The sequence below is a fragment of the Mustelus asterias genome, unplaced genomic scaffold, assembly GCF_964213995.1.
Source record: "Mustelus asterias unplaced genomic scaffold, sMusAst1.hap1.1 HAP1_SCAFFOLD_253, whole genome shotgun sequence".
Lineage (NCBI taxonomy): Eukaryota > Metazoa > Chordata > Chondrichthyes > Carcharhiniformes > Triakidae > Mustelus > Mustelus asterias.
Genome location: NW_027590220.1, coordinates 208,118 through 234,109, shown reverse-complemented (window position 1 = coordinate 234,109; position 25,992 = coordinate 208,118). Strand labels below are relative to the sequence as shown.

The 25,992-nt window shown below is 50.1% G+C and overlaps 1 protein-coding gene across 2 annotated transcripts in view; it reads left to right on the top strand.

Annotated features, from left to right (window-relative positions):
- The window catches only part of LOC144485956 (alanine aminotransferase 2-like), a 72,784-nt gene that overhangs the window by 24,046 nt on the left and 22,746 nt on the right, over positions 1-25,992 (top strand). For both annotated transcript variants that reach the window (XM_078204027.1, XM_078204028.1), the window contains one exon: positions 12,656-12,830. In XM_078204027.1, the coding sequence (XP_078060153.1) occupies positions 12,656-12,830 (175 nt within the window). The remainder of the gene's footprint in view (positions 1-12,655; positions 12,831-25,992) is intronic.

Below are 25,992 nucleotides of genomic sequence, written 5' to 3'. Positions count from 1 at the left end.
TCCCGCTGCCTCGGCAAAGCAGTCAGCATAATTAAGGACCCCACGCACCCCGGACATTCTCTCTTCCACCTTCTTCCTTCGGGAAAAAGATACAAAAGTCTGAGGTCACGTGCCAACCGACTCAAGAACAGCTTCTTCCCTGCTGCCGTCAGACTTTTGAATGGACCTACCTTGCATTAAGTCGTAGCGTTATGTTGCAACTGTACACAACTCTGGTGCGGCCGCACTTGGAGTACTGTGTGCAGTTCTGGTCCCCACATTACAGGAAGGATGTGGAGGCTTTGGAGAGGGTGCAGAGGAGGTTTACCAGGATGTTGCCTGGTATGGAGGGGAGATCCTATGAGGAGAGGCTGAGGGATTTGGGATTGTTTTCGCTGGAAAGGCGGCGGCTAAGAGGGGATCTTATTGAAACATATAAGATGATTAGAGGTTTAGATAGGGTGGATAGTGATAGCCTTTTTCCTCTGATGGAGAAATCCAGCACGAGGGGGCATGGCTTTAAATTGAGGGGGGGTAGTTATAGAACCGATGTCAGGGGTAGGTTCTTTACCCAGAGGGTGGTGAGGGATTGGAATGCCCTGCCAGCATCAGTAGTAAATGCGCCTAGTTTGGGGGCGTTTAAGAGATCCGTAGATAGGTTCATGGACGAAAAGAAATTGGTTTAGGTTGGAGGGTCACAGTTTTTTTTTTAACTGGTCGGTGCAACATCGTGGGCCGAAGGGCCTGTTCTGCGCTGTAATGTTCTATGTTCTATGTTCTATGTTCTCTACACCCTAGCTATGACTGTAACACCACATTCTGCACTCTCTCCTTTCCTTCCCCCCGTGTACTCTATGAACGGTATGCTTTGTCTGTATAGCGCGCAAGAAACAACACTTTTCACAGTATACTAATACATGTGACAATAATAAATCAAATCAAAACATTCCACCCCGTAAGTCAGCATATACCCTGGAGCAGTTTGATATTGGCTGGGATTCCACACATACATCAGCATCATCGATCCAGTGATGGTGCGGCACGGCACTGCCGCAGGGCACTGCCGCACGACACTGCCGCAGGGCACTGAAACTGGCTTCAGGAGCGGCACTTCCTTCATGGGCAGCGGATATGATCAGTGACATTAACCACAATGTGTTTACGTATCCCACTGGATCTCCTCCGCAATGAATCCACCACGACTAATCCCAAAATAACATTTTACCCAATGAGCGCCCAGTTTGCGAGTGGCCATCTGCACAAGATAAATCATTGAGACTCAGAGGAGAGACGTAGCGTTTCTCCGTGGCTGAATCACCTCTCTCAGCTTTCCATTCCCTCAGGAGAACAGCCTCACCAATCAATCCGGCTGATGGGAATCTCTCATTCCCGGATCCATTCCCCCACCACACTGTCCAAAGCTAGGATATTCTGCCGAAAACATGCTGCACAGATTGGGACAGAGAGCTCTATCTGTGAATAACACGTGTTTATAACAGGCTAAAAGGAAAATACTGCAAATCCTGGAATCTGAAACAAAAACAGAAAATGCTGGAAAATCTCAGCAGGTCTGACAGCCTCTGTGGAGAGAGAATAGAGCCAACGTTTCGAGGTCTGGATGACCCTTCATCAGAGCTTTAATTTGCTCCAAAACTGAAGCCAATCAGTGACGTTCCGTAAACACCTGTACCTCAGCGCTCTCCGTTCCTGCATCTCCTTCAGAATTGTAACGCTTCCCCCAGAGTCCAAAGATGTGCGGGCTAGGTTGATTGGCCAGGTTAAAAATTGCCCCTTAGAGTCCTGAGATGCCTAGGTTAGTGGGATTAGCGGGTAAATATGTGGGGGGAGGGCCTGGGTGGGATTGTGGTCGGTGCAGACTCGATGGGCCGAATGGCCTCCTTCTGCACTGTAGGGTTTCTATGATTTCTATGAGATTACCCACTTTGTCCCTCCACTCCACACGCTCTGTTTGGAGTAAGATTGATCAGGTCCCCTGCTGTTGCTATCATCCTCATTGAGTCTTCCTTCACCTGGAACTTTGCTGTTCCTCGAGCACCCTGAAACCTCCTGCGCCCCCCAAACCCTCCAGCACCCCCCAAACCCCCCCACACCCCCCAAACCCTCCCGCACCCCCCAAACCGCCCGCAACCCCCAAATCCTCCCGCAACCCCCAAACCCCCGCATCCCCAAATCCTCCACACCCCACACCACCAAACCCCCTGCACCCCCAAACCCCCCGCAACCTCAACCCCCCACATCTCCCAAACCCCGAAGCCCCCAAAGCCCTGCACCCCGAAACACCCCACACCCCCAAACCCACCGCACCCCTCAAACCCCCTGCACCCCTCAAGCCCCCCGGAGCCCCCAAACCCCCTGCAACCCCCAAACCTCCCACACCCCCAAACCCACCGCACCCCTCAAACCCCCCCGCAACCCTCAAACCCCCAGCGACCCCCAAACCCCCCAGACCTCCCGCACCCCCAAACCTCCTGCACCCCCAAACCTCCCGCACCCCCAAACCCACCGCACCCACTGCACCCCTCAAACCCCCCGCACCCCTCAAACCCCCCGCACCCCTCAAACCCCCCGCACCCCTCAAACCCCCCGCACCCCCCAACCCCCACACCCCCAATCCCCCGCATCCCCAAACCCCCCACACCCCCTAAACCCTCCTGCACCCCTCAAACCCCCCACACCCCCAGACGTTTCGCACCCCCAAAACCCCCGCACCCCCAAACCCCCTGCACCCCCAAACCCCCCGCACCCCCCAACCCCCACACCCCCGCATCCCCAAACCCCCCACACCCCCTAAACCCTCCTGCACCCCTCAAACCCCCCACACCCCCAGACGTTCGGCACCCCCAAAACCCCCGCACCCCCAAACCCCCTGCACCCCCAAACCCCCCGCAACCCCAAACCCTCCCGCACCCTGCAACCCCCCCGCAACCCTCAAACACCCCACACCACCAAACCCCCTGCACCCCCAAACCCCCCGCAACCTCAAACCACCCGCACCCCCAAACCCCTGCACTCCCAAATGCACCGCAACCCCAAACCCCCTGCACCGCCAAACCCCCTGCACCCCCAAACGCCCCGCACCCCCAAACGCCCCGCACCCCCAAACCCCCTGCACCCCCCGCACCCCAAACCTCCCGCACCCCCAAACCCTCTTGCACCCCCAAACCTCCCGCACCCCCAAACCCCCTGCATCCTCCAAATCCCTGCACCCCCAAACCCTCCCGCACCCCCAAACACTCCTGCACCCCCAGACCCCCCGCACCCCAAACCTCCCGCACCCCCAAAATCCCCGCACCCCTCAAACCACCTGCACCCCCAAACCCCCCCCACCACCAAACCCTCCACATCCTCAAACCCCCCACACTCCCAAACACCCCGCACCCCCCAAACACCCGCACTCCAAAATTCCCCACACCACCAAAACCCCTGCAAGCTCAAACCCTCCACATCCCCAAACCCCCCCACCCACTCACCCCCCGCACCCACCCGCAACCCCCAAACCCTCCACACCCCCAAACCCCCCGCAACCCCCAAACCCCCCGCAACCCCCAAACCCCCCGCATCCCCCAAACCCCCAAACCCCCCGCACATCACAAACTCCTCGCACCCCCAAACCCCCCACACCCTCCAAACTCCCCGCACCCCCAAACTCCCTGCACCCACAAACCACCCGCACCCCCAAACCCCACACACCCTCTAAAACCCCCGCATCCCCCAAACCCTCTGCATCCCCCAAACGCCCCGCACCCCCGAAGCCCCGCACCTCCAAATCCTCCTGCACTCCGAAACCCCCCCACACCCCCAAACCGTCCCACACCCCAAACCCTCCAGCACCCCCAAACCGTCCCACACCCCAAAACCCCCCACACCCCCAAACCGTCCCACACCCCAAACCCCCCCACACCCCCAAACCGTCCCACACCCCAAACCCTCCAGCACCCCCAAACCGTCCCACACCCCAAACCTACCTGCACCCCAAAACCCTCTCACACCCCCAAAGCCCCTGCACCCCCAAAGCCCCCGCACACCCCAAACCTCCGACGCCCTCCAAACCCCCACGCCCCCCAAACCCTCCAAGCCCCCAAACCTCCAGCACCCCTCAAACCCCCTGCACCCCCCAAACACCTTGAATGCCTCAAACCCGTCACCCCCCCAACAACCGCACCTCTCCAAACCCCCTGGACCCTTCAAACGCCCCACACCCTCCAAACTCCCGCACCCACCCAAACCCCCTGCATTCCCCAACCACCGCACCTCTCCAAACACCCTGCACCCCGCAAACCCTCCAGCACCCCCAACCCCCCCACACCCCTCAAATCCCACCGCTTCCCCCAAACCCCCCGCACCTCTCAAACCCACCCACAGGGCCAAACCTCCCGCATCCTCCAAACCCCCCGGATCCACCCAATCTCCCAGCACCCCCAAATCCCCCGCACCTTGAGAACATCCACAAACCCCCCACATCCCCCAACTCACCCACACTCGGTGTTATAACTCACTCTCTCGGTGTTATATCTCACTCTCTCGGTGTTATAACTCACTCTCTCGGTGTTATATCTCACTCGCTCAGTGTTATATCTCACTCTCTCGGTGTTATATCCCGGTCTCTCGGTGTTATATCTCACTCTCTCGGTGTTATATCTCGCTCTCTCGGTGTTATATCTCACTCTCTCGGTGTGATATCTCGCTCTCTCGGTGTTATATCTCACTCTCTCGGTGTTATATCTCCCTCTCTCGGTGTTATATCCACCTCTCTCGGTGTTATATCCCGGTCTCTCGGTGTTATATCTCGCTCTCTCGGTGTGATATCTCGCTCTCTCGGTGTTATATCTCACTCTCTCGGTGTTATATCTCGCTCTCTCGGTGTTATATCCACCTCTCTCGGTGTTATATCCCGGTCTCTCGGTGTTATATCTCGCTCTCTCGGTGTTATATCTCACTCTCTCGGTGTTATATCTCGATCTCTCGGTGTTATATCTCGCTCTCTCGGTGTTATATCCCGGTCTCTCGGTGTTATATCTCGCTCTCTCGGTGTTATATCTCGCGCTCTCGGTGTTATATCTCCCTCTCTCGGTGTTACATCTCCCTCTCTCGGTGTTATATCTCGCTCTCTCGGTGTTATATCCCGGTCTCTCAGTGTTATATCCCGCTCTCTCGGTGTTATATCTCGCTCTCTCGGTGTTATATCTCACTGTCTCGGTGTTATATCTCACTCTCTCGGTGTTATATCTCCCTCTCTCGGTGTTATATCCCGGTCTCTCGGTGTTATATCTCACTCTCTCGGTGTTATATCTCACTCTCTCGGTGTTATATCTCACTCTCTCGGTGTTATATCTCACTCTCTCGGTGTTATATCTCACTCTCTCGGTGTTATATCTCCCTCTCTCGGTGTTATATCTCACTGTCTCGGTGTTATATCTCACTCTCTCGGTGTTATATCTCACTCTCTCGGTGTTATATCTCACTCTCTCGGTGTTATATCTCACTCTCTCGGTGTTATATCTCACTCTCTCGGTGTTATATCTCACTCTCTCGGTGTTATATCTCCCTCTCTCGGTGTTATATCTCACTCTCTCGGTATTATATCTCCCTCTCTCGGTGTTATATCTCCCTCTCTCGGTGTTATATCTCGATCTCTCGGTGTTATATCTCCCTCTCTCTGTGATATATCTCCCTCTCTCGGTGTTATATCTCCCTCTCTCGGTGTTATATCTCCCTCTCTCGGTGTTACATCTCCCTCTCTCGGTGTTATATCTCGCTCTCTCGGTGTTATATCCCGGTCTCTCAGTGTTATATCTCACTCTCTCGGTGTTATATCCCGGTCTCTCAGTGTTATATCTCGCTCTCTCGGTGTTATATCCCGGTCTCTCAGTGTTATATCTCCCTCTCTCGGTGTTACATCTCCCTCTCTCGGTGTTATATCTCCCTCTCTCGGTGTTATATCTCCCTCTCTCGGTGTTATATCTCCCTCTCTCGGTGTTATATCTCCCTCTCTCGGTGTTATATCTCCCTCTCTCGGTGTTATATCTCCCTCTCTCGGTGTTATATCTCCCTCTCTCGGTGTTATATCTCCCTCTCTCGGTGTTATATCTCCCTCTCTCGGTGTTATATCTCCCTCTCTCGGTGTTATATCTCCCTCTCTCGGTGTTACATCTCCCTCTCTCGGTGTTATATCTCGCTCTCTCGGTGTTATATCTCCCTCTCTCGGTGTTACATCTCCCTCTCTCGGTGTTATATCTCACTCTCTCGGTGTTATATCTCCCTCTCTCGGTGTTATATCTCGCTCTCTCGGTGTTATATCCCGGTCTCTCAGTGTTATATCTCACTCTCTCGGTGTTATATCCCGGTCTCTCAGTGTTATATCTCGCTCTCTCGGTGTTATATCCCGGTCTCTCGGTGTTATATCTCCCTCTCTCGGTGTTATATCTCCCTCTCTCGGTGTTACATCTCCCTCTCTCGGTGTTATATCTCGCTCTCTCGGTGTTATATCCACCTCTCTCGGTGTTATATCTCACTCTCTCGGTGTTATATCTCCCTCTCTCGGTGTTATATCCCGGTCTCTCGGTGTTATATCTCACTCTCTCGGTGTTATATCTCCCTCTCTCGGTGTTATATCTCACTCTCTCGGTGTTATATCTCACTCTCTCGGTGTTATATCTCACTCTCTCGGTGTTATATCTCACTCTCTCGGTGTTATATCTCCCTCTCTCGGTGTTATATCTCACTCTCTCGGTATTATATCTCCCTCTCTCGGTGTTATATCTCGATCTCTCGGTGTTATATCTCCCTCTCTCTGTGATATATCTCACTGTCTCGGTGTTATATCTCGCTCTCTCGGTGTTATATCTCGCTCTCTCGATGTTATATCCCGCTCTCTCGGTGTTATATCTCGCTCTCTCGATGTTATATCCCGCTCTCTCGGTGTTATATCTCGCTCTCTCGGTGTTATATCCCGGTCTCTCGGTGTTATATCTCGCTCTCTCGGTGTTATATCTCCCTCTCTCGGTGTTATATCTCCCTCTCTCGGTGTTATATCTCCCTCTCTCGGTGTTACATCTCCCTCTCTCGGTGTTATATCTCGCTCTCTCGGTGTTATATCCACCTCTCTCGGTGTTATATCCCGGTCTCTCGGTGTTATATCTCGATCTCTCGGTGTTATATCTCCCTCTCTCTGTGATATATCTCCCGCTCTCGATGTTATATCCCGCTCTCTCGGTGTTATATCTCGCTCTCTCGGTGTTATATCTCGCTCTCTCGGTGTTATATCTCCCTCTCTCGGTGTTATATCTCCCTCTCTCTGTGTTATATCTCACTCTCTCGGTGTTATATCTCACTCTCTCGGTGTTATATCTCACTCTCTCGGTGTTATATCTCACTCTCTCGGTGTTATATCTCACTCTCTCGGTGTTATATCTCACTCTCTCGGTGTTATATCTCACTCTCTCGGTGTTATATCTCCCTCTCTCTGTGTTATATCTCCCTCTCTCCGTGTTATATCTCGCTCTCTCGGTGTTATATCTCGCTCTCTCGGTGTTATATCTCACTCTCTTGGTGTTATATCTCGCTCTCTCGGTGTTATATCTCGCTCTCTCGGTGTTATATCTCACTCTCTCGGTGTTATATCTCGCTCTCTCGGTGTTATATCTCGCTCTCTCGGTGTTATATCTCACTCTCTCGGTGTTATATCTCACTCTCTCGGTGTTATATCTCGCTCTCTCGGTGTTATATCTCGCTCTCTCGGTGTTATATCTCGCTCTCTCGGTGTTATATCTCGCTCTCTCGGTGTTATATCTCGCTCTCTCGGTGTTATATCTCGCTCTCTCGGTGTTATATCTCACTCTCTCGGTGTTATATCTCACTCTCTCGGTGTTATATCCCGCTCTCTCGGTGTTATATCTCGCTCTCTTGGTGTTATATCTCGCTCTCTCGGTGTTATATCTCGCTCTCTCGGTGTTATATCTCGCTCTCTCGGTGTTATATCTCGCTCTCTCGGTGTTATATCTCACTCTCTCGGTGTTATATCTCGCTCTCTCGGTGTTATATCTCCCTCTCTCGGTGTTATATCTCGCTCTCTCGGTGTTATATCTCGCTCTCTCGGTGTTATATCTCGCTCTCTCGGTGTTATATCTCACTCTCTCGGTGTTATATCTCACTCTCTCGGTGTTATATCCCGCTCTCTCGGTGTTATATCTCGCTCTCTCGGTGTTATATCTCGCTCTCTCGGTGTTATATCTCCCTCTCTCGGTGTTATATCTCGCTCTCTCGGTGTTATATCTCACGCTCTCGGTGTTATATCTCACTGTCTCGGTGTTATATCTCCCTCTCTCGGTGTTATATCTCACTCTCTCGGTGTTATATCTCACTCTCTCGGTGTTATATCTCACTCTCTCGGTGTTATATCTCACTCTCTCGGTGTTATATCTCCCTCTCTCGGTGTTATATCTCACTCTCTCGGTGTTATATCTCCCTCTCTCGGTGTTATATCTCACTCTCTCGGTGTTATATCTCACTCTCTCGGTGTTATATCTCGCTCTCTCGGTGTTATATCTCCCTCTCTCGGTGTTATATCTCACTCTCTCGGTGTTATATCTCCCTCTCTCGGTGTTATATCCCGGTCTCTCAGTGTTATATCCCGCTCTCTCGGTGTTATATCTCACTCTCTCGGTGTTATATCTCGCTCTCTCGGTGTTATATCTCACTCTCTCGGTGTTATATCTCACTGTCTCGGTGTTATATCTCACTCTCTCGGTGTTATATCTCACTCTCTCGGTGTTATATCTCGCTCTCTCGGTGTTATATCTCACTCTCTCGGTGTTATATCTCACTCTCTCGGTGTTATATCTCACTCTCTCGGTGTTATATCTCACTCTCTCGGTGTTATATCTCGCTCTCTCGGTGTTATATCTCACTCTCTCGGTGTTATATCACGCTCTCTCGGTGTTATATCTCCCTCTCTCGGTGTTATATCTCCCTCTCTCGGTGTTATATCTCCCTCTCTCGGTGTTATATCTCACTCTCTCGGTGTTATATCTCCCTCTCTCGGTGTTATATCTCACTCTCTCGGTGTTATATCTCACTCTCTCGGTGTTATATCCCGCTCTCTCGGTGTTATATCTCGCTCTCTCGGTGTTATATCTCACTCTCTCGGTGTTACATCTCCCTCTCTCGGTGTTATATCTCGCTCTCTCGGTGTTATATCTCACTCTCTCGGTGTTATATCTCGCTCTCTCGGTGTTATATCTCACTCTCTCGGTGTTATATCTCACTGTCTCGGTGTTATATCTCACTCTCTCGGTGTTATATCTCCCTCTCTCTGTGTTATATCTCCCTCTCTCGATGTTATATCTCACTCTCTCGGTGTTATATCTCACTCTCTCGGTGTTATATCTCCCTCTCTCTGTGTTATATCTCCCTCTCTCTGTGTTATATCTCACTCTCTCGGTGTTATATCTCACTCTCTCGGTGTTATATCTCCCTCTCTCGATGTTATATCTCGCTCTCTCGGTGTTATATCTCACTGTCTCGGTGTTATATCTCACTCTCTCGATGTTATATCTCACTCTCTCGGTGTTATATCTCACTCTCTCGGTGTTATATCTCACTCTCTCGGTGTTATATCTCACTCTCTCGGTGTTATATCTCCCTCTCTCGATGTTATATCTCGCTCTCTCGGTGTTATATCTCACTGTCTCGGTGTTATATCTCACTCTCTCGATGTTATATCTCACTCTCTCGGTGTTATATCTCACTCTCTCGGTGTTATATCTCACTCTCTCGATGTTATATCTCCCTCTCTCGATGTTATATCTCGCTCTCTCGGTGTTATATCTCACTGTCTCGGTGTTATATCTCACTCTCTCGGTGTTATATCTCACTGTCTCGGTGTTATATCTCCCTCTCTCGGTGTTATATCTCGCTCTCTCGGTGTTATATCTCACTCTCTCGGTGTTATATCTCCCTCTCTCGGTGTTATATCTCACTCTCTCGGTGTTATATCTCGCTCTCTCGGTGTTATATCTCCCTCTCTCGGTGTTATATCTCGCTCTCTCGGTGTTATATCTCCCTCTCTCGGTGTTATATCTCGCTCTCTCGGTGTTATATCTCCCTCTCTCGGTGTTATATCTCGCTCTCTCGGTGTTATATCTCACTCTCTCGGTGTTATATCTCCCTCTCTCGGTGTTATATCTCCCTCTCTCGGTGTTATATCTCACTCTCTCGGTGTTATATCTTGCTCTCTCGGTGTTATATCTCGCTCTCTCGGTGTTATATCTCACGCTCTCGGTGTTATATCTCACTCTCTCGGTGTTATATCTCGCTCCCTCGGTGTTATATCTCACTCTCTCGGTGTTATATCTCACTCTCTCGATGTTATATCTCCCTCTCTCGGTGTTATATCTCGCTCTCTCGGTGTTATATCTCACTCTCTCGGTGTTATATCTCACTCTCTCGATGTTATATCTCCCTCTCTCGGTGTTATATCTCACTCTCTCGGTGTTATATCTCACTCTCTCGGTGTTATATCTCACTCTCTCGGTGTTATATCTCACTCTGTCGGTGTTATATCTTGCTCTCTCGGTGTTATATCTCCCTCTCTCGGTGTTATATCTCACTCTCTCGGTGTTATATCTCACTCTCTCGGTGTTATATCTCCCTCTCTCGGTGTTATATCTCACTCTCTCGGTGTTATATCTTGCTCTCTCGGTGTTATATCTCACTCTGTCGGTGTTATATCTTGCTCTCTCGGTGTTATATCTCCCTCTCTCGGTGTTATATCTCGCTCTCTCGGTGTTATATCTTGCTCTCTCGGTGTTATATCTCACTCTGTCGGTGTTATATCTTGCTCTCTCGGTGTTATATCTCACTCTCTCGGTGTTATATCCCGCTCTCTCGGTGTTATATCTCGCTCTCTCGGTGTTATATCTCCCTCTCTCGGTGTTATATCTCGCTCTCTCGGTGTTATATCTCCCTCTCTCGGTGTTCTATCTCGCTCTCTCGGTGTTATATCTCACTCTCTCGGTGTTATATCTCCCTCTCTCGGTGTTATATCTCCCTCTCTCGGTGTTATATCTCGCTCTCTCGGTGTTATATCTCACGCTCTCGGTGTTATATCTCACTGTCTCGGTGTTATATCTCGCTCTCTCGGTGTTATATCTCACTCTCTCGGTGTTATATCTCACTCTCTCGATGTTATATCTCCCTCTCTCGGTGTTATATCTCACTCTCTCGGTGTTATATCTCGCTCTCTCGGTGTTATATCTCGCTCTCTCGGTGTTATATCTCACTCTCTCGGTGTTATATCCCGGTCTCTCGGTGTTATATCTCACTCTCTCGGTGTTATATCTCACTCTCTCGGTGTTATATCTCCCTCTCTCGATGTTATATCTCACTCTCTCGGTGTTATATCTCACTCTCTCGGTGTTATATCTCACTCTCTCGGTGTTATATCTCGATCTCTCGGTGTTATATCTCACTCTCTCGGTGTTATATCTCCCTCTCTCGGTGTTATATCTCACTCTCTCGGTGTTATATCTCACTCTCTCGGTGTTATATCTCACTCTCTCGGTGTTATATCTCGATCTCTCGGTGTTATATCTCACTCTCTCGGTGTTATATCTCCCTCTCTCAGTGTTATATCTCACTCTCTCGGTGTTATATCTCACTCTCTCGGTGTTATATCTCGCTCTCTCGGTGTTATATCTCACTCTCTCGGTGTTATATCCCGGTCTCTCGGTGTTATATCTCACTCTCTCGGTGTTATATCTCACTCTCTCGGTGTTATATCTCACTCTCTCGGTGTTATATCTCACTCTCTCGGTGTTATATCTCCCTCTCTCGGTGTTATATCTCACTCACTCAGTGTTATATCTCGCTCTCTCGGTGTTATATCTCACTCTCTCGGTGTTATATCTCACTCTCTCGGTGTTATATCCCGGTCTCTCGGTGTTATATCTCACTCTCTCGGTGTTATATCTCACTCACTCAGTGTTATATCTCACTCTCTCGGTGTTATATCTCACTCTCTCGGTGTTATATCTCACTCTCTCGGTGTTATATCTCGATCTCTCGGTGTTATATCTCATTCTCTCGGTGTTATATCTCGCTCTCTCGGTGTTATATCTCCCTCTCTCGGTGTTATATCTCCCTCTCTCGGTGTTATATCTCGCTCTCTCGGTGTTATATCTCCCTCTCTCGGTGTTATATCTCCCTCTCTCGGTGTTATATCTCGCTCTCTCGGTGTTATATCTCGCTCTCTCGGTGTTATATCTCGCTCTCTCGGTGTTATATCTCCCTCTCTCGGTGTTATATCTCCCTCTCTCGGTGTTATATCTCGCTCTCTCGGTGTTATATCTCGCTCTCTCGGTGTTATATCTCACTCTCTCGGTGTTATATCTCGCTCTCTCGGTGTTATATCTCGCTCTCTCGGTGTTATATCTCACTCTCTCGGTGTTATATCTCACTCTCTCGCTGAATTTCCTGTTCTACAATCTTGTTGATAGGTCGGTATCTTTCATTGATTTTCTGAATACTTTTCTTCCATGTCGGTTTTCATTGGTAAATGTTGACAGAAATCTAAATGTGTTTCCTCCCCTGGACGTGGTTGGTGTTTGAGTTGTGGGTCGATACGAAGTGATTGTTAACTTTCACAATCTGTTTTCAGAGCGGGTGCTCGAGGTTCTGTTATGGAGCTCATCAACCTTGTCCCTGAGGTCCAGGAGCTTGTGGAACTGCTCAGCGAGATCTACGCCTCCTGCCCATTAACATCTCAGATTGTGATTGACGTGGCAACAAAACCTCCCCAGCCTGGGGAGGTCTCTTATCCTGTCTACATCAGTGTGAGTGACCTGCCACAGACTCTTCCTGATCTAAAGCCCAGCTCCTGTCAAGTCACACCGAGTTGACAAAATCTCCCGGAAACCTTCAGCCAGAACAAATATTTGAACCTTGTGTAGATTATTGAAGTTTCATGTTATACTCGATTTAAATCTTTATAACACACGGATGAAATCCAGGCTAGAGTACTAAGAACAAAGAATATTACAGCACAGGAACAGGCCCTTCGGCCCTCCAAGCCTGCACCAACCATGCTGCCCGACTGAACTAAAACCCCCCACCCTTCCGGGGACCATATCCCTCTATTCCCATCCTATTCATGTCCTTGTCGAGACGCCCCTTAAAAGTCACGACCGTATCCGCTTCCACTACCTCCCCCGGCAACGAGTTCCAGGCACCCACCACCCTCTGTGTAAAAAATCTGCATCGTACATCTCCTTTAAACCTTGCCCCTCGCACCTTAAACCTGTGCCCCCTAGTAATCGACTCTTCCACCCTGGGAAAAAGCTTCTGACTATCCACTCTGTCCATGCCTCTCATAATCTTGTAGACTTCTGTCAGGTCTCACCTCAACCTCCGTCGTTCCAGTGAGAACAAACCAAGTTTCTCCAACCTCTCCTCATAGCTAATGCCCTCCACACCAGGCAACATTCTGGTAAATCTTTTCTGTACCCTCTCCAAAGCCTCCACATCCTTCTGATAGTGTGGCGACCAGAATTGAACACTATATTCCAAGTGCGGCCTAACTAAGGTTCGGTAAAGCGTCAACATGACTTGCCAATTTTTAAACTCAATGCCCCGGCCAATGAAACCAAGCATGCCTTATGCCTTCTTGACTACCTTCTCCACCTGCATTGCCAATTCCAGTGACCTGTGTACCTGTACACCCAGATCCCTCTGCCTATCAATACTCTTAAGGGTTCTGCCATTTACTGTATATTTCCTATCTGTGTTAGACCTTCCAAAATGCATTACCTCACATTTGTCCGAATTAAACTCCATCAGCCAACTCTCCGCCCAAGTCTCCAACTGATCTATATCCTGCTGTATCCTCTGATGGTCCTCATCGCTATCCGCAAATCCACCAACCTTTGTGTCGTCCGCAAACTTACGAATCAAACCAGTTACATTTTCCCCCCCTCAGGTCCCAGCACTGATCCCTGAGGAACACCACTTGTCACAGCCCTCCATTCAGAAATGCGCCCTTCCACTGCTACCCTCTGTCTTCTTTGACCGAGCCAGTTTTGTATCCATCTTGCCAGCTCACCTCTGATCTCATGCGACTTCACCTTCTGCACCAGTCTGCCATGAGAGACCTTGTCAAAGGCCTTACTGAAGTCCATGAAGACAACATCCACTGCCCTACCCTCATCAATCATCTTCGTCACTTCCTCAAAAAACTCGATCAAGTTCGTGAGACACGACCTCCCCTTCACAAAACCATGTTGCCTCTCACTAATACGTCCACTTATTTCTAAGTGGGAATAAATCCTGTCTTGAAGAATCCTCTCCAATAATTTCCCTCCCACTGATGTAAGGCTCACCGGCCTGTAATTACCTGGATTATTCTTGCTACCCTTCTTAAACAAAGGAACAACATTGGCTATTCTCCAATCCTCTGGGACCTCCCCTGCAGCCAGTGAGGATACAAAGATTTCTCTCAAGGCCCCAGCAATTTCCTCCCTTGCCTCTCTCAGTATTCTGGGGTATATCCCATCAGGCCCTGGGGACTTGTCTATCTAAATGTTTCTCAAGAACCCCAATACCTCCTCCTTTTTGATCTCAACATGACTCAATCTATCCACACAGCCTTTCCCAGACTCATCATCCACCAAGTCCTTCTCTTTGGTGAATACTGACGCAAAATACTCATTTAATACCTCGCCCATTTCCTCGGGCTCCACGCATAGATTCCCCTCCCCTGTCCTTGAGTGGGCCAACCCTCTCCCTGGCTACCCTCTTGCTCTTTACATATGTGTAAAAAGCCTTGGGATTTTCCTTAATCCTCCTGGCCAGTGCTTTTTCATGACCTCTTTTAGCCCTCCTTACGCCTTGCTTAAGTTTCTTTCTACTTTCCTTGTATTCCACACTTGCTTCGTGTGTTCCCAGCCTCCTAGCTTTGACAAATGCTTCCTTTTTCTCTTTGACTAGGCTCACAATATCTCTCCTTATCCAAGGTTCCCAAAACTTACCGTACTTATCCTTCATCCTTCCAGGAATGTGCCGGTCCTGAATCCCTATCAACTTACACTTGAAAGCCTCCCACATGCCAGATGTTGATTTGCCCTCAAACATCTGCCCCCAATCTACATTCTTCAGTTCCTGCCTAATATTGTTGTAATTAGCCTTCCCCCAATTTAGCACCTTAACTTGAGGACTACACTTATCTTTATCCGCCAGTACCTTAAAGCTTATTGAATTGTGGTCACTGTTCCCGAACTGCTCCCCTACTGAAACATTGACCATCTGACTTGGCGCATTCCCCAATACCAGATCCAGTATAGCCCCTTCCCTAGTTGGACTATCTACATACTGTTTCAAGAAATTGTGTTCATTTTTGGGCCTCACACTTTAGGAAGGATGTCCAGGAGTTGCTCAGGCTGTGGAAGAGATTGGCTGGAACATTTTCATGGAATCCCTATAGTACAGAAGGAAGCACTGAGGGTGGCAAGGACGCAGCATGTATTCTGGGTGGGGGATTTCAATGTCTCTCACTGAGAGGCTCGGTAGAATCACCACAGACTGACTATAAAATAATGAGGGGCACAGATCAGCTCGATAGTCAATATCTTTTCCCAAAGGTAGGGGAGTCTAAAACTAGAGGGCATAGGTTTAAGGTGAGAGGGGAGAGATACAGAAGTGTCCAGAGGGGCAATTTTTTCACACAGAGGGTGGTGAGTGTCTGGAACAAGCTGCCAGATGTAGGAGTAGATGCGGGTACAATTTTGTCTTTTAAAAAGGATTTAGACTGTTACATGGGTAAGATGGGTATAGAGGGATATGGGCCAAATGCGGGCATTTGGGATTAGCTTAGGGGTTTTAAAAAAAAAGGGCGGCATGGACAGGTTGGGCCGAAGGGCCTGTTTCCATGCTGTAAACCTCTATGACTCCATGAGACTGAACTGGCTGGGTCCTAAAGGACATCACTGCTAGACTGGGTCTGGGGCAGGTGGTGAGGGAACCACCAAGAGGAAACATAGAACATAGAACAGTACAGCACAGAACAGGCCCTTCGGCCCACGATGTTGTGCCGAGCTTTATCTGAAACCAAGATCAAGCTATCCCACTCCCTATCATCCTGGTGTGCTCCATGTGCCTATCCAATAACCGCTTCAATGTTCCTAAAGTGTCTGACTCCACTATCACTGCAGGCAGTCCATTCCACACCCCAACTACTCTCTGCGTAAAGAACCTACCTCTGATATCCTTCTTATATCTCCCACCATGAGCCCTACAGTTATGCCCCCTTGTAATAGCTCCATCCACCCGAGGAAATAGTCTTTGAACGTTCACTCTATCTATCCCCTTCATCATTTTATAAACCTCTATTAAGTCTCCCAACAAACCTGACCTCACCCTCACCAGCTTGCCTGCCGCAGATACATCTGTCCATGACATTTCGGTAAGAGTAACTATCAACTGGACTGCACCAGCTCCCCATAATCCCCATCTGCTTTCTGTTTAGACCAGGTCATCTGACCACCACATCATGTTACCATTGGTTACATTATATAGATTCCCCTTTCCTTTCAAATTAATTTGAGGGAACCATCCTTCAGTATTGTTCATAACGTTCCAGTACCTGCACCCCTGCCGTCGGGTAGCTGGAGATTTGCAGCAACCCAGTTCAGTTTTCAAACTTCCTTGTTTTCCAGCGTCTGTTTCACGCGGACCAAATCAATCCTCAGTCGCTTTTCTGTGGAGTGAACCTTGTCCCATAAAGCCTCACAAATTGGATAGAGTTTTTTGAGGAGGTAACTAAGTGTGTTGATGAAGGTCGGGCAGTTGATGTCATATACATGGATTTTAGTAAGGCGTTTGATAAGGTCCCCCATGGTCGGCTTATGATGAAAGTGAGGAGGTGTGGGATAGAGGGAAAGTTGGCCAATTGGATAGGTAACTGGCTATCTGATCGAAGACAGAGGGTGGTGGTGGATGGAAAATTTTCGGATTGGAGGCAGGTTGCTAGCGGAGTGCCGCAGGGATCAGTGCTTGGTCCTCTGCTCTTTGTGATTTTTATTAATGACTTAGAGGAGGGGGCTGAAGGGTGGATCAGTAAATTTGCTGATGACACCAAGATTGGTGGAGTAGTGGATGAGGTGGAGGGCTGTTGTAGGCTGCAAAGAGACATAGATAGGATGCAAAGCTGGGCTGAAAAATGGCAGATGGTGTTTAACCCTGATAAATGTGAGGTGATTCATTTTGGTAGGACTAATTTAAATGTGGATTACAGGGTCAAAGGTAGGGTTCTGAAGACTGTGGAGGAACAGAGAGATCTTGGGGTCCATATGCACAGATCTCTGAAGGTTGCCACTCAAGTGGATAGAGCTGTGAAGAAGGCCTATAGTGTGTTAGCTTTTATTAACAGGGGGTTGGAGTTTAAGAGCCGTGGGGTTATGCTGCAACTGTACAGGACCTTGGTGAGACCACATTTGGAATATTGTGTGCAGTTCTGGTCACCTCACTATAAGAAGGATGTGGAAGCACTGGAAAGAGTGCAGAGGAGATTTACCAGGATGCTGCCTGGTTTGGAGGGTAGGTCTTATGAGGAAAGGTTGAGGGAGCTAGGGCTGTTCTCTCTGGAGCGGAGGAGGTTGAGGGGAGACTTAATAGAGGTTTATAAAATGATGAAGGGGATAGATAGAGTGAACGTTCAAAGACTATTTCCTCGGGTGGATGGAGCGATTACTAGGGGGCATAACTATAGGGTTCATGGTGGGAGATATAGGAAGGATATCAGAGGTAGGTTCTTTACGCAGAGAGTGGTTGGGGTGTGGAATGGACTGCCTGCAATGATAGTGGAGTCAGACACTTTAGGAACATTGAAGCGGTTATTGGATAGGCACATGGAGCACACCAGGATGATAGGGAGTGGGATAGCTTGATCTTGGTTTCAGATAAAGCTCGGCACAACATCGTGGGCCGAAGGGCCTGTTCTGTGCTGTACTGTTCTATGTTCTAAAGACTGATTGTCCACATAACACTCAATTGGAATCATCGATCCTGATGTTGCCAAGTTTTATTTGCCTGCAAGATCTCTCGGACTGAATCAACATGTTACTTAGCGCGAGAACATTATAGCTCCCATCCGATCTTGTCTGTGTGCATAGCCAATTTAACTATCCCATCATACTCAACAATTCAGTTTCTCTTCTGTTGGCCGGTTCCTCTTTTCCAATCGGCCTGTGTCTGGTTATGAGATTAGGATCAGTGCTGTTTAGATATCCCTGTTGATTCATCATTATCACAGATTGGCTGTGTCGCAATCGAGACTGAGATATCGAAAAGCACCGGCTGCTTGACTCCCGACTTTAAATTCCGTCTTCAGCCTCTCAATGACCCTTTCCAAACTCTCCTGTGCCACCCCTGTGGGAAATATTATATTTCATTTGTGGGACATGGGCGTCGTTGGCTGGTCAGTATTTATTGCCCATCCCTAGTCGCCCTTGGAGGGCAATTGAGAATCAACCACATTGCTGTGGCTCTGGAGTCACATGTAGGCAAGACCGGGTAAGGACGGCAGATTTCCTTCCCGAAAGGACATTAGTGACCCAGATGGGTTTTTCCGACAATGGTTTTATGGTCATCAGTAGATTCTTAATTCCAGATATTTTTTATTGAATTTAATTCCACCGCCTGCCGTGGCGGGATTCGAACCCGGGTCCCCGGAACATTCGCTGAGTTTCTGGATTAACAGTCTAGCGATAATACCACTGGGCCATCGCCTTCCCTCGTCATCACCGTGCATCACAAAAACTTCAGCCAGTTTTCCTTCAGATTTCCAGTGAAACATTGCTGGATTTGCTTTTAACTGGACACTGCCAGTTTTCAGCAATACGGATGGTACAGAGAAATACCGCACCCTCCAGCGTCACTCAATCCGGACATGCATTTGTTCAGTTTCCACAGCTGTCCCTGTGTATTAACTGCCTCTTTCAGAGCTTCAAAAAACTTCTCTGAAATGTTTTGCCCTGTAGAAATGCTGCTTTGATATCTATCCACTTATCTTCTCAATTATTAGATACTCGGACAGTGAAACAAATTTCGCTTGTCACTTTTCCTGCTGTGGGTGAATCAACCCTAATGTCTCTCCCATCCAAATGTTCCTCATACCCACGCTTTAGCTTTATACGCTCCATCTTGTAAAACTTTCTCTGTGCCGACCCACCTATGAGACAAAGCCGTTTGCCCTTCATCTGGTACCTTGGTGTCCACCCCAAACCCCTTCCAACTGTCCAGCTCCCTTTGTTTGGCCTCTTTCTTCCATGAGCTCCATTTTGTTTGCAGCTATCAATGCTTCCCTGTCATGGGGGCTTCTACTCCTATTCCTATCTTTGGTTTGATTCCTCGCCTTCCTCGTAAAGCTCCAGCCTCCACTATCGTGTCTGTTCCTGTCAGGGCTGCTACCCTCAGGCCGCTGTTCTCTGTTGACACACCTTCGGTCACAGATTTGTGACTTTTTCCTGGGTTCACGAATGCTTACTGTCTCATCCTCAGGAATTAGACCTCGCTTTTTTTGCTTCCATCCGTCCACCCCATTTTCCCAATCGATAGCTTTGGATTCTTACCCTCGCTCTTGGATATTGAGCCAGTGTTTGTACTTTCCTGAGGCCTTTCCTGCTTTCCCGATCATAGTGACCTCCCTCCACTCGCTTGACCTTTTGGGTATGTATGATACCACTGCGCCTACTTTGGGTCGCTGAACCTTTGAAGAAGTAGCTTCATCCCCTGCTTCACTGGTACTTTGTTGATCATCAGATTCCCTCTGGTCTATAGCTGTCTGATCATCATAATAACTCAGGCTATGTGCAGCTGAGGTACAAGGTGCCTCCTACACTTCTGCATCTTGCTCAGATGCTCCAAATTCATACCCAAGTCCCCCTGCTCTCGAAGAGTGGTTCACACTGTCTGGTTACCGTGTTGTTGTATAACTATCTTACTATCCATCCCTGTCACTTTCCCGGGCCCTTTCCACTCTTTTAGGCCCTCTCTTTTCTTGTAGACCTGATCACCTTTTCGAAGTGTACCCCCGAGCGGGAAGTGTCGACAGAGTCAATGGATGGGAGGCTGGTTTGTGTGAAGGATTGGGCTTCATTCACAACCTTTTGTAGTTTCTTGCGGCCTTGGGCAGAGCAGGAGCCCATACCAAGCTGTGATACAACCAGAAAGAATGCTTCCTATGCTGCATCTGTAGTCGTAGCTGACATGCCAAATTTCCTTAGTCTTCTGAGAAAGTAGAGGGGTTGGTGGAGCTTTCTTAACTATAGTGTCGGCATGGGGGGACCAGGACAGGTCATAGCCGGAGGGTCAAGCGAGTGGAGGGAAGCCACTATAATCGGGAAAGCAGGAAAGGCCTCAGGAAAGTACAAACATTGGCTCAATATCCAAGAGCGAGGGTAAGAATCCAAAGCTATCGATTGGGAAAATGGGGTGGACGGATGGAAGCAAAAAAAGCGAGGCCTAAGTCCTGAGGATGAGACAGTAAGCATTCGTGAACCCAGGAAAAAGTCACAAATCTGTGACCGAAGGTGTGTCAACAGAGAACAGCGGCCTGAGATATAGGAATTAAAAGCAGAAGTTGGCAATTCAATCCTTCGAGCCTGCTCCGCCACTCAATCAGATCATGGCTGATCTCTCCCTGGTCTCAAATCCACCTCCCCACCTGTTCCCCATATCCTCTTATCCCTTTTTGTATTAGAAATATATCCATCTCCTTCCTGAAACCATTCAATGATTCAGACTCCACCGCGCGATGGGGCAGCGAGTTCCACAAATTCACCCCCTCTGTGAGAAGTAGTTCCTCCTCATCTCAGTGTTAAATCTACCGCCTCTCAGCCTATACCCTGTGACCTCTTGTTCCAGATTGTCCCACAAGGGGAAACATTGGGTCTACATTTACTTTATCAATCCCTTTTAAAATGTTATATCCCTCGATCAGACCCTCTCCCATCCTTCTAAACCCCAGCGAGTACAAACCCAAACTGTTTAATCTCTCCTCATACGTCAACCTTTCATCCCCGGAATCAATCTGGGGAACCCCCTCTGAACTCCCTCCAATGCCACCACATCCTCCCTCAAATAAGGAGACCAAAACTGGACACAATCCTCCAGATGTGGTCTCACCAACACCCGATACAATTGCAGCAACACTTCCCTACTCTTATACTCCAGTCCCTCTGTAATAAATACCCACATCCCATTGGCCTTTTATATCACCCGCTGCACCCGCATATCGACACCCAGATCCCTCTGCCCAGAACACAGACACCCAGATCCCTCTGCCCCAAACACAGACACCCAGATCCCTCTGCCCAGAACACACACACCCAGATCCCTCTGCCCCGAACACACACACCCAGATCCCTCTGCCCCGAACACACACACCCAGATCCCTCTGCCCAGAACACAGACACCCAGATACTTCTGCCCAGAACAGACACCCAGATCCCTCTGCCCAGAACACACACACCCAGATCCCTCTGCCCTGAACACAGGCACCCAGATCCCTCTGCCCAGAACACAGACACCCAGATCCCTCTGCCCAGAACACAGACACCCAGATCCCTCTGCCCGGAACACAGACACCCAGATCCTTCTGCCCAGAGACATCCAGATCCCTCTGCCCAGAACACAGACACCCAGATCCCTCTGCCCGGAACACAGACACCCAGATCCCTCTGCCCAGAGACATCCAGATACCTCTGCCCAGAACACAGACACCCAGATCCCTCTGCCCCAAACACAGGCACCCAGATCCCTCTGCCCAGAACACACACACCCAGATCCCTCTGCCCAGAACACACACACCCAGATCCCTCTGCCCAGAACACAGACACCCAGATCCCTCTGCCCCGAACACACACACCCAGATCCCTCTGCCCTGAACACAGACACCCAGATCCCTCTGCCCTGAACACAGACACCCAGATCCCTCTGCCCAGAACACACACACCCAGATCCCTCTGCCCAGATCCCTCTGCCCAGAACACACACACCCAGATCCCTCTGCCCTGAACACACACACCCAGATCCCTCTGCCCAGAACACACACACCCAGATCCCTCTGCCCAGAACACACACACCCAGATCCCTCTGCCCAGAACACCGACACCCAGATCCCTCTGCCCCGAACACACACACCCAGATCCCTCTGCCCAGAACACCGACACCCAGATCCCTCTGCCCCAAACAGACACCCAGATCCCTCTGCCCAGAGCGCAGACACCCATATCCCTCTGCCCAGAACACAGACACCCAGATCCCTCTGCCCAGAACACACACACCCAGATCCCTCTGCCCAGAGACACCCAGATCCCTCTGCCCAGAACACACACACCCAGATCCCTCTGCCCAGATCCCAGGCACCCAGATCCCTCTGCCCAGAACACACACACCCAGATCCCTCTGCCCAGAACACAGACACCCAGATCCCTCTGCCCAGAACACAGACACCCAGATCCCTCTGCCCAGGACACACACACCCAGATCCCTCTGCCCAGAACCCAGGCACCCAGATCCCTCTGCCCAGAACACAGACACCCAGATCCCTCTGCCCAGAACACAGACACCCAGATCCCTCTGCCCAGAACACAGACACCCAGATCCCTCTGCCCAGAACACAGGCACCCAGATCCCTCTCGCCAGAACACACACACCCATATCCCTCTGCCCAGAACACAGACACCCAGATCCCTCTCCCCAGAACACAGACACCCAGATCCCTCTGCCCAGAACACAGACACCCAGATCCCTCTGCCCAGAACACACACACCCAGATCCCTCTGCCCAGAACACAGACACCCAGATCCCTCTGCCCAGAACACAGACACCCAGATCCCTCTGCCCAGAACACAGACACCCAGATCCCTCTGCCCAGAACACAGACATTCAGATCCCTCTGCCCAGAACACAGACACCCAGATCCCTCTGCCCAGAACACAGACACCCAGATCCCTCTGCCCAGAACACAGACACCCAGATCCCTCTGCCCAGAACACAGACACCCAGATCCCTCTGCCCAGAACACAGGCACCCAGATCCCTCTCCCCAGAACACACACACCCATATCCCTCTGCCCAGAACACAGACACCCAGATCTCTCTGCCCAGAACACAGACACCCATATCCCTCTGCCCAGAACACAGACACCCAGATCCCTCTGCCCAGAGCGCAGACACCCATATCCCTCTGCCCAGAACACAGACACCCAGATCCCTCTCCCCAGAACACTGACACCCAGATCCCTCTGCCCAGAGCGCAGACACCCATATCCCTCTGCCCAGAACACAGGCACCCAGATCCCTCTGCCCAGAACACACACACCCAGATCCCTCTGCCCAGAACACAGACACCCAGATCCCTCTGCCCAGAACACAGACACCCAGATCCCTCTGCCCAGAACACAGGCACCCAGATCCCTCTCCCCAGAACACACACACCCATATCCCTCTGCCCAGAACACAGACACCCAGATCTCTCTGCCCAGAACACAGACACCCATATCCCTCTGCCCAGAACACAGACACCCAGATCCCTCTGCCCAGAGCGCAGACACCCATATCCCTCTGCCCAGAACACAGACACCCAGATCCCTCTCCCCAGAACACTGACACCCAGATCCCTCTGCCCAGAACACAGACTCCCAGATCCCTCTGCCCAGAACACAAGCACCCAGATCCCTCTGCCCAGAACTCAGGCACCCAGATCCCTCTGCCCAGAACACAGACACCCAGATCCCTCTGCCCAGAACACACACACCCAGATCCCTCTGCCCAGAACACAGACACCCAGATCCCTCTGCCCAGAGCGCAGACACCCAGATCCCTCTGCCCAGAACATCGACACCCAGATCCCTCTCCCCAGAACACAGACACCCAGATCCCTCTGCCCAGAACACCGACACCCAGATCCCTCTCCCCAGAACACAGGCACCCAGATCCCTCTGCCCAGAACACAGGCACCCAGATCCCTCTGCCCAGAACACACACACCCAGATCCCTCTGCCCAGAACACAGACACCCAGATCCTTCTGCCCAGAACACAGGCACCCAGATCCCTCTGCCCAGAGCGCAGACACCCATATCCCTCTGCCCAGAGACACAGGCACCCAGATCCCTCTGCCCCGAACACAGGCACCCAGATCCCTCTGCCCAGAACACCGACACCCAGATCCCTCTCCCCAGAACACACACACCCAGATCCCTCTGCCCAGAACACCGACACCCAGATCCCTCTCCCCAGAACACAGGCACCCAGATCCCTCTGCCCAGAACACAGGCACCCAGATCCCTCTCCCCAGAACACAGACACCCAGATCCCTCTGCCCAGAACACCGACACCCAGATCCCTCTCCCCAGAACACCGACACCCAGATCCCTCTGCCCAGAACACAGGCACCCAGATCCCTCTCCCCAGAACACAGACACCCAGATCCCTCTGCCCAGAACACAGACACCCAGATCCCTCTGCCCAGAACACAGGCACCCAGATCCCTCTGCCCAGAACACAGACACCCAGATCCCTCTGCCCAGAACACACACACCCAGATCCCTCTGCCCAGAACATAGAACATAGAACATAGAACATAGAACATAGAACATTACAGCGCAGAACAGGCCCTTCGGCCCACGATGTTGCACCGACCAGTTAAAAAAAAACTGTGACCCTCCAACCTAAACCAATTTCTTTTCGTCCATGAACCTATCTACGGATCTCTTAAACGCCCCCAAACTAGGCGCATTTACTACTGATGCTGGCAGGGCATTCCAATCCCTCACCACCCTCTGGGTAAAGAACCTACCCCTGACATCGGTTCTATAACTACCCCCCCTCAATTTAAAGCCATGCCCCCTCGTGCTGGATTTCTTCATCAGAGGAAAAAGGCTATCACTATCCACCCTATCTAAACCTCTAATCATCTTATATGTTTCAATAAGATCCCCTCTTAGCCGCCGCCTTTCCAGCGAAAACAATCCCAAATCCCTCAGCCTCTCCTCATAGGATCTCCCCTCCATACCAGGCAACATCCTGGTAAACCTCCTCTGCACCCTCTCCAAAGCCTCCACATCCTTCCTGTAATGTGGGGACCAGAACTGCACACAGTACTCCAAGTGCGGCCGCACCAGAGTTGTGTACAGTTGCAACATAACGCTACGACTCCTAAATTCAATCCCCCTACCAATAAACGCCAAGACACCATATGCCTTCTTAACAACCTTATCTACTTGATTCCCAACTTTCAGGGATCTATGCACACATACACCTAGATCCCTCTGCTCCTCCACACTATTCAAAGTCCTCCCGTTAGCCCTATACTCAACACATCTGTTATTCCTACCAAAGTGAATTACCTCACACTTCTCCGCATTAAACTCCATCCGCCACCTCTCGGCCCAACTTTGCAACCTGTCTAAGTCTTCCTGCAAACTACGACACCCTTCCTCACTGTCTACCACACCACCGACTTTGGTGTCATCAGCAAATTTGCTAATCCACCCAACTATACCCTCATCCAGATCATTAATAAATATTACAAACAGCAGTGGCCCCAAAACAGATCCCTGAGGTACACCACTTGTAACCGCACTCCATGATGAATATTTACTATCAACCACCACCCTCTGTTTCCTATCCGCTAGCCAATTCCTGATCCAATTTCCTAGATCACCCCCAATCCCATACATCTGCATTTTCTGCAGAAGCCTACCATGGTGAACCTTATCAAACGCCTTACTAAAATCCATATATACCACGTCCACTGCCTTGCCCCCATCCACCTCCTTGGTCACTTTCTCAAAAAACTCAATAAGGTTAGTAAGGCACGACCTACCTGCCACAAAACCATGCTGACTATCACCTATCAATTCATTACTCTCCAAATAACTATAAATCCTATCCCTTATAATTTTTTCCAACATCTTGCCGACAACAGAAGTGAGACTCACC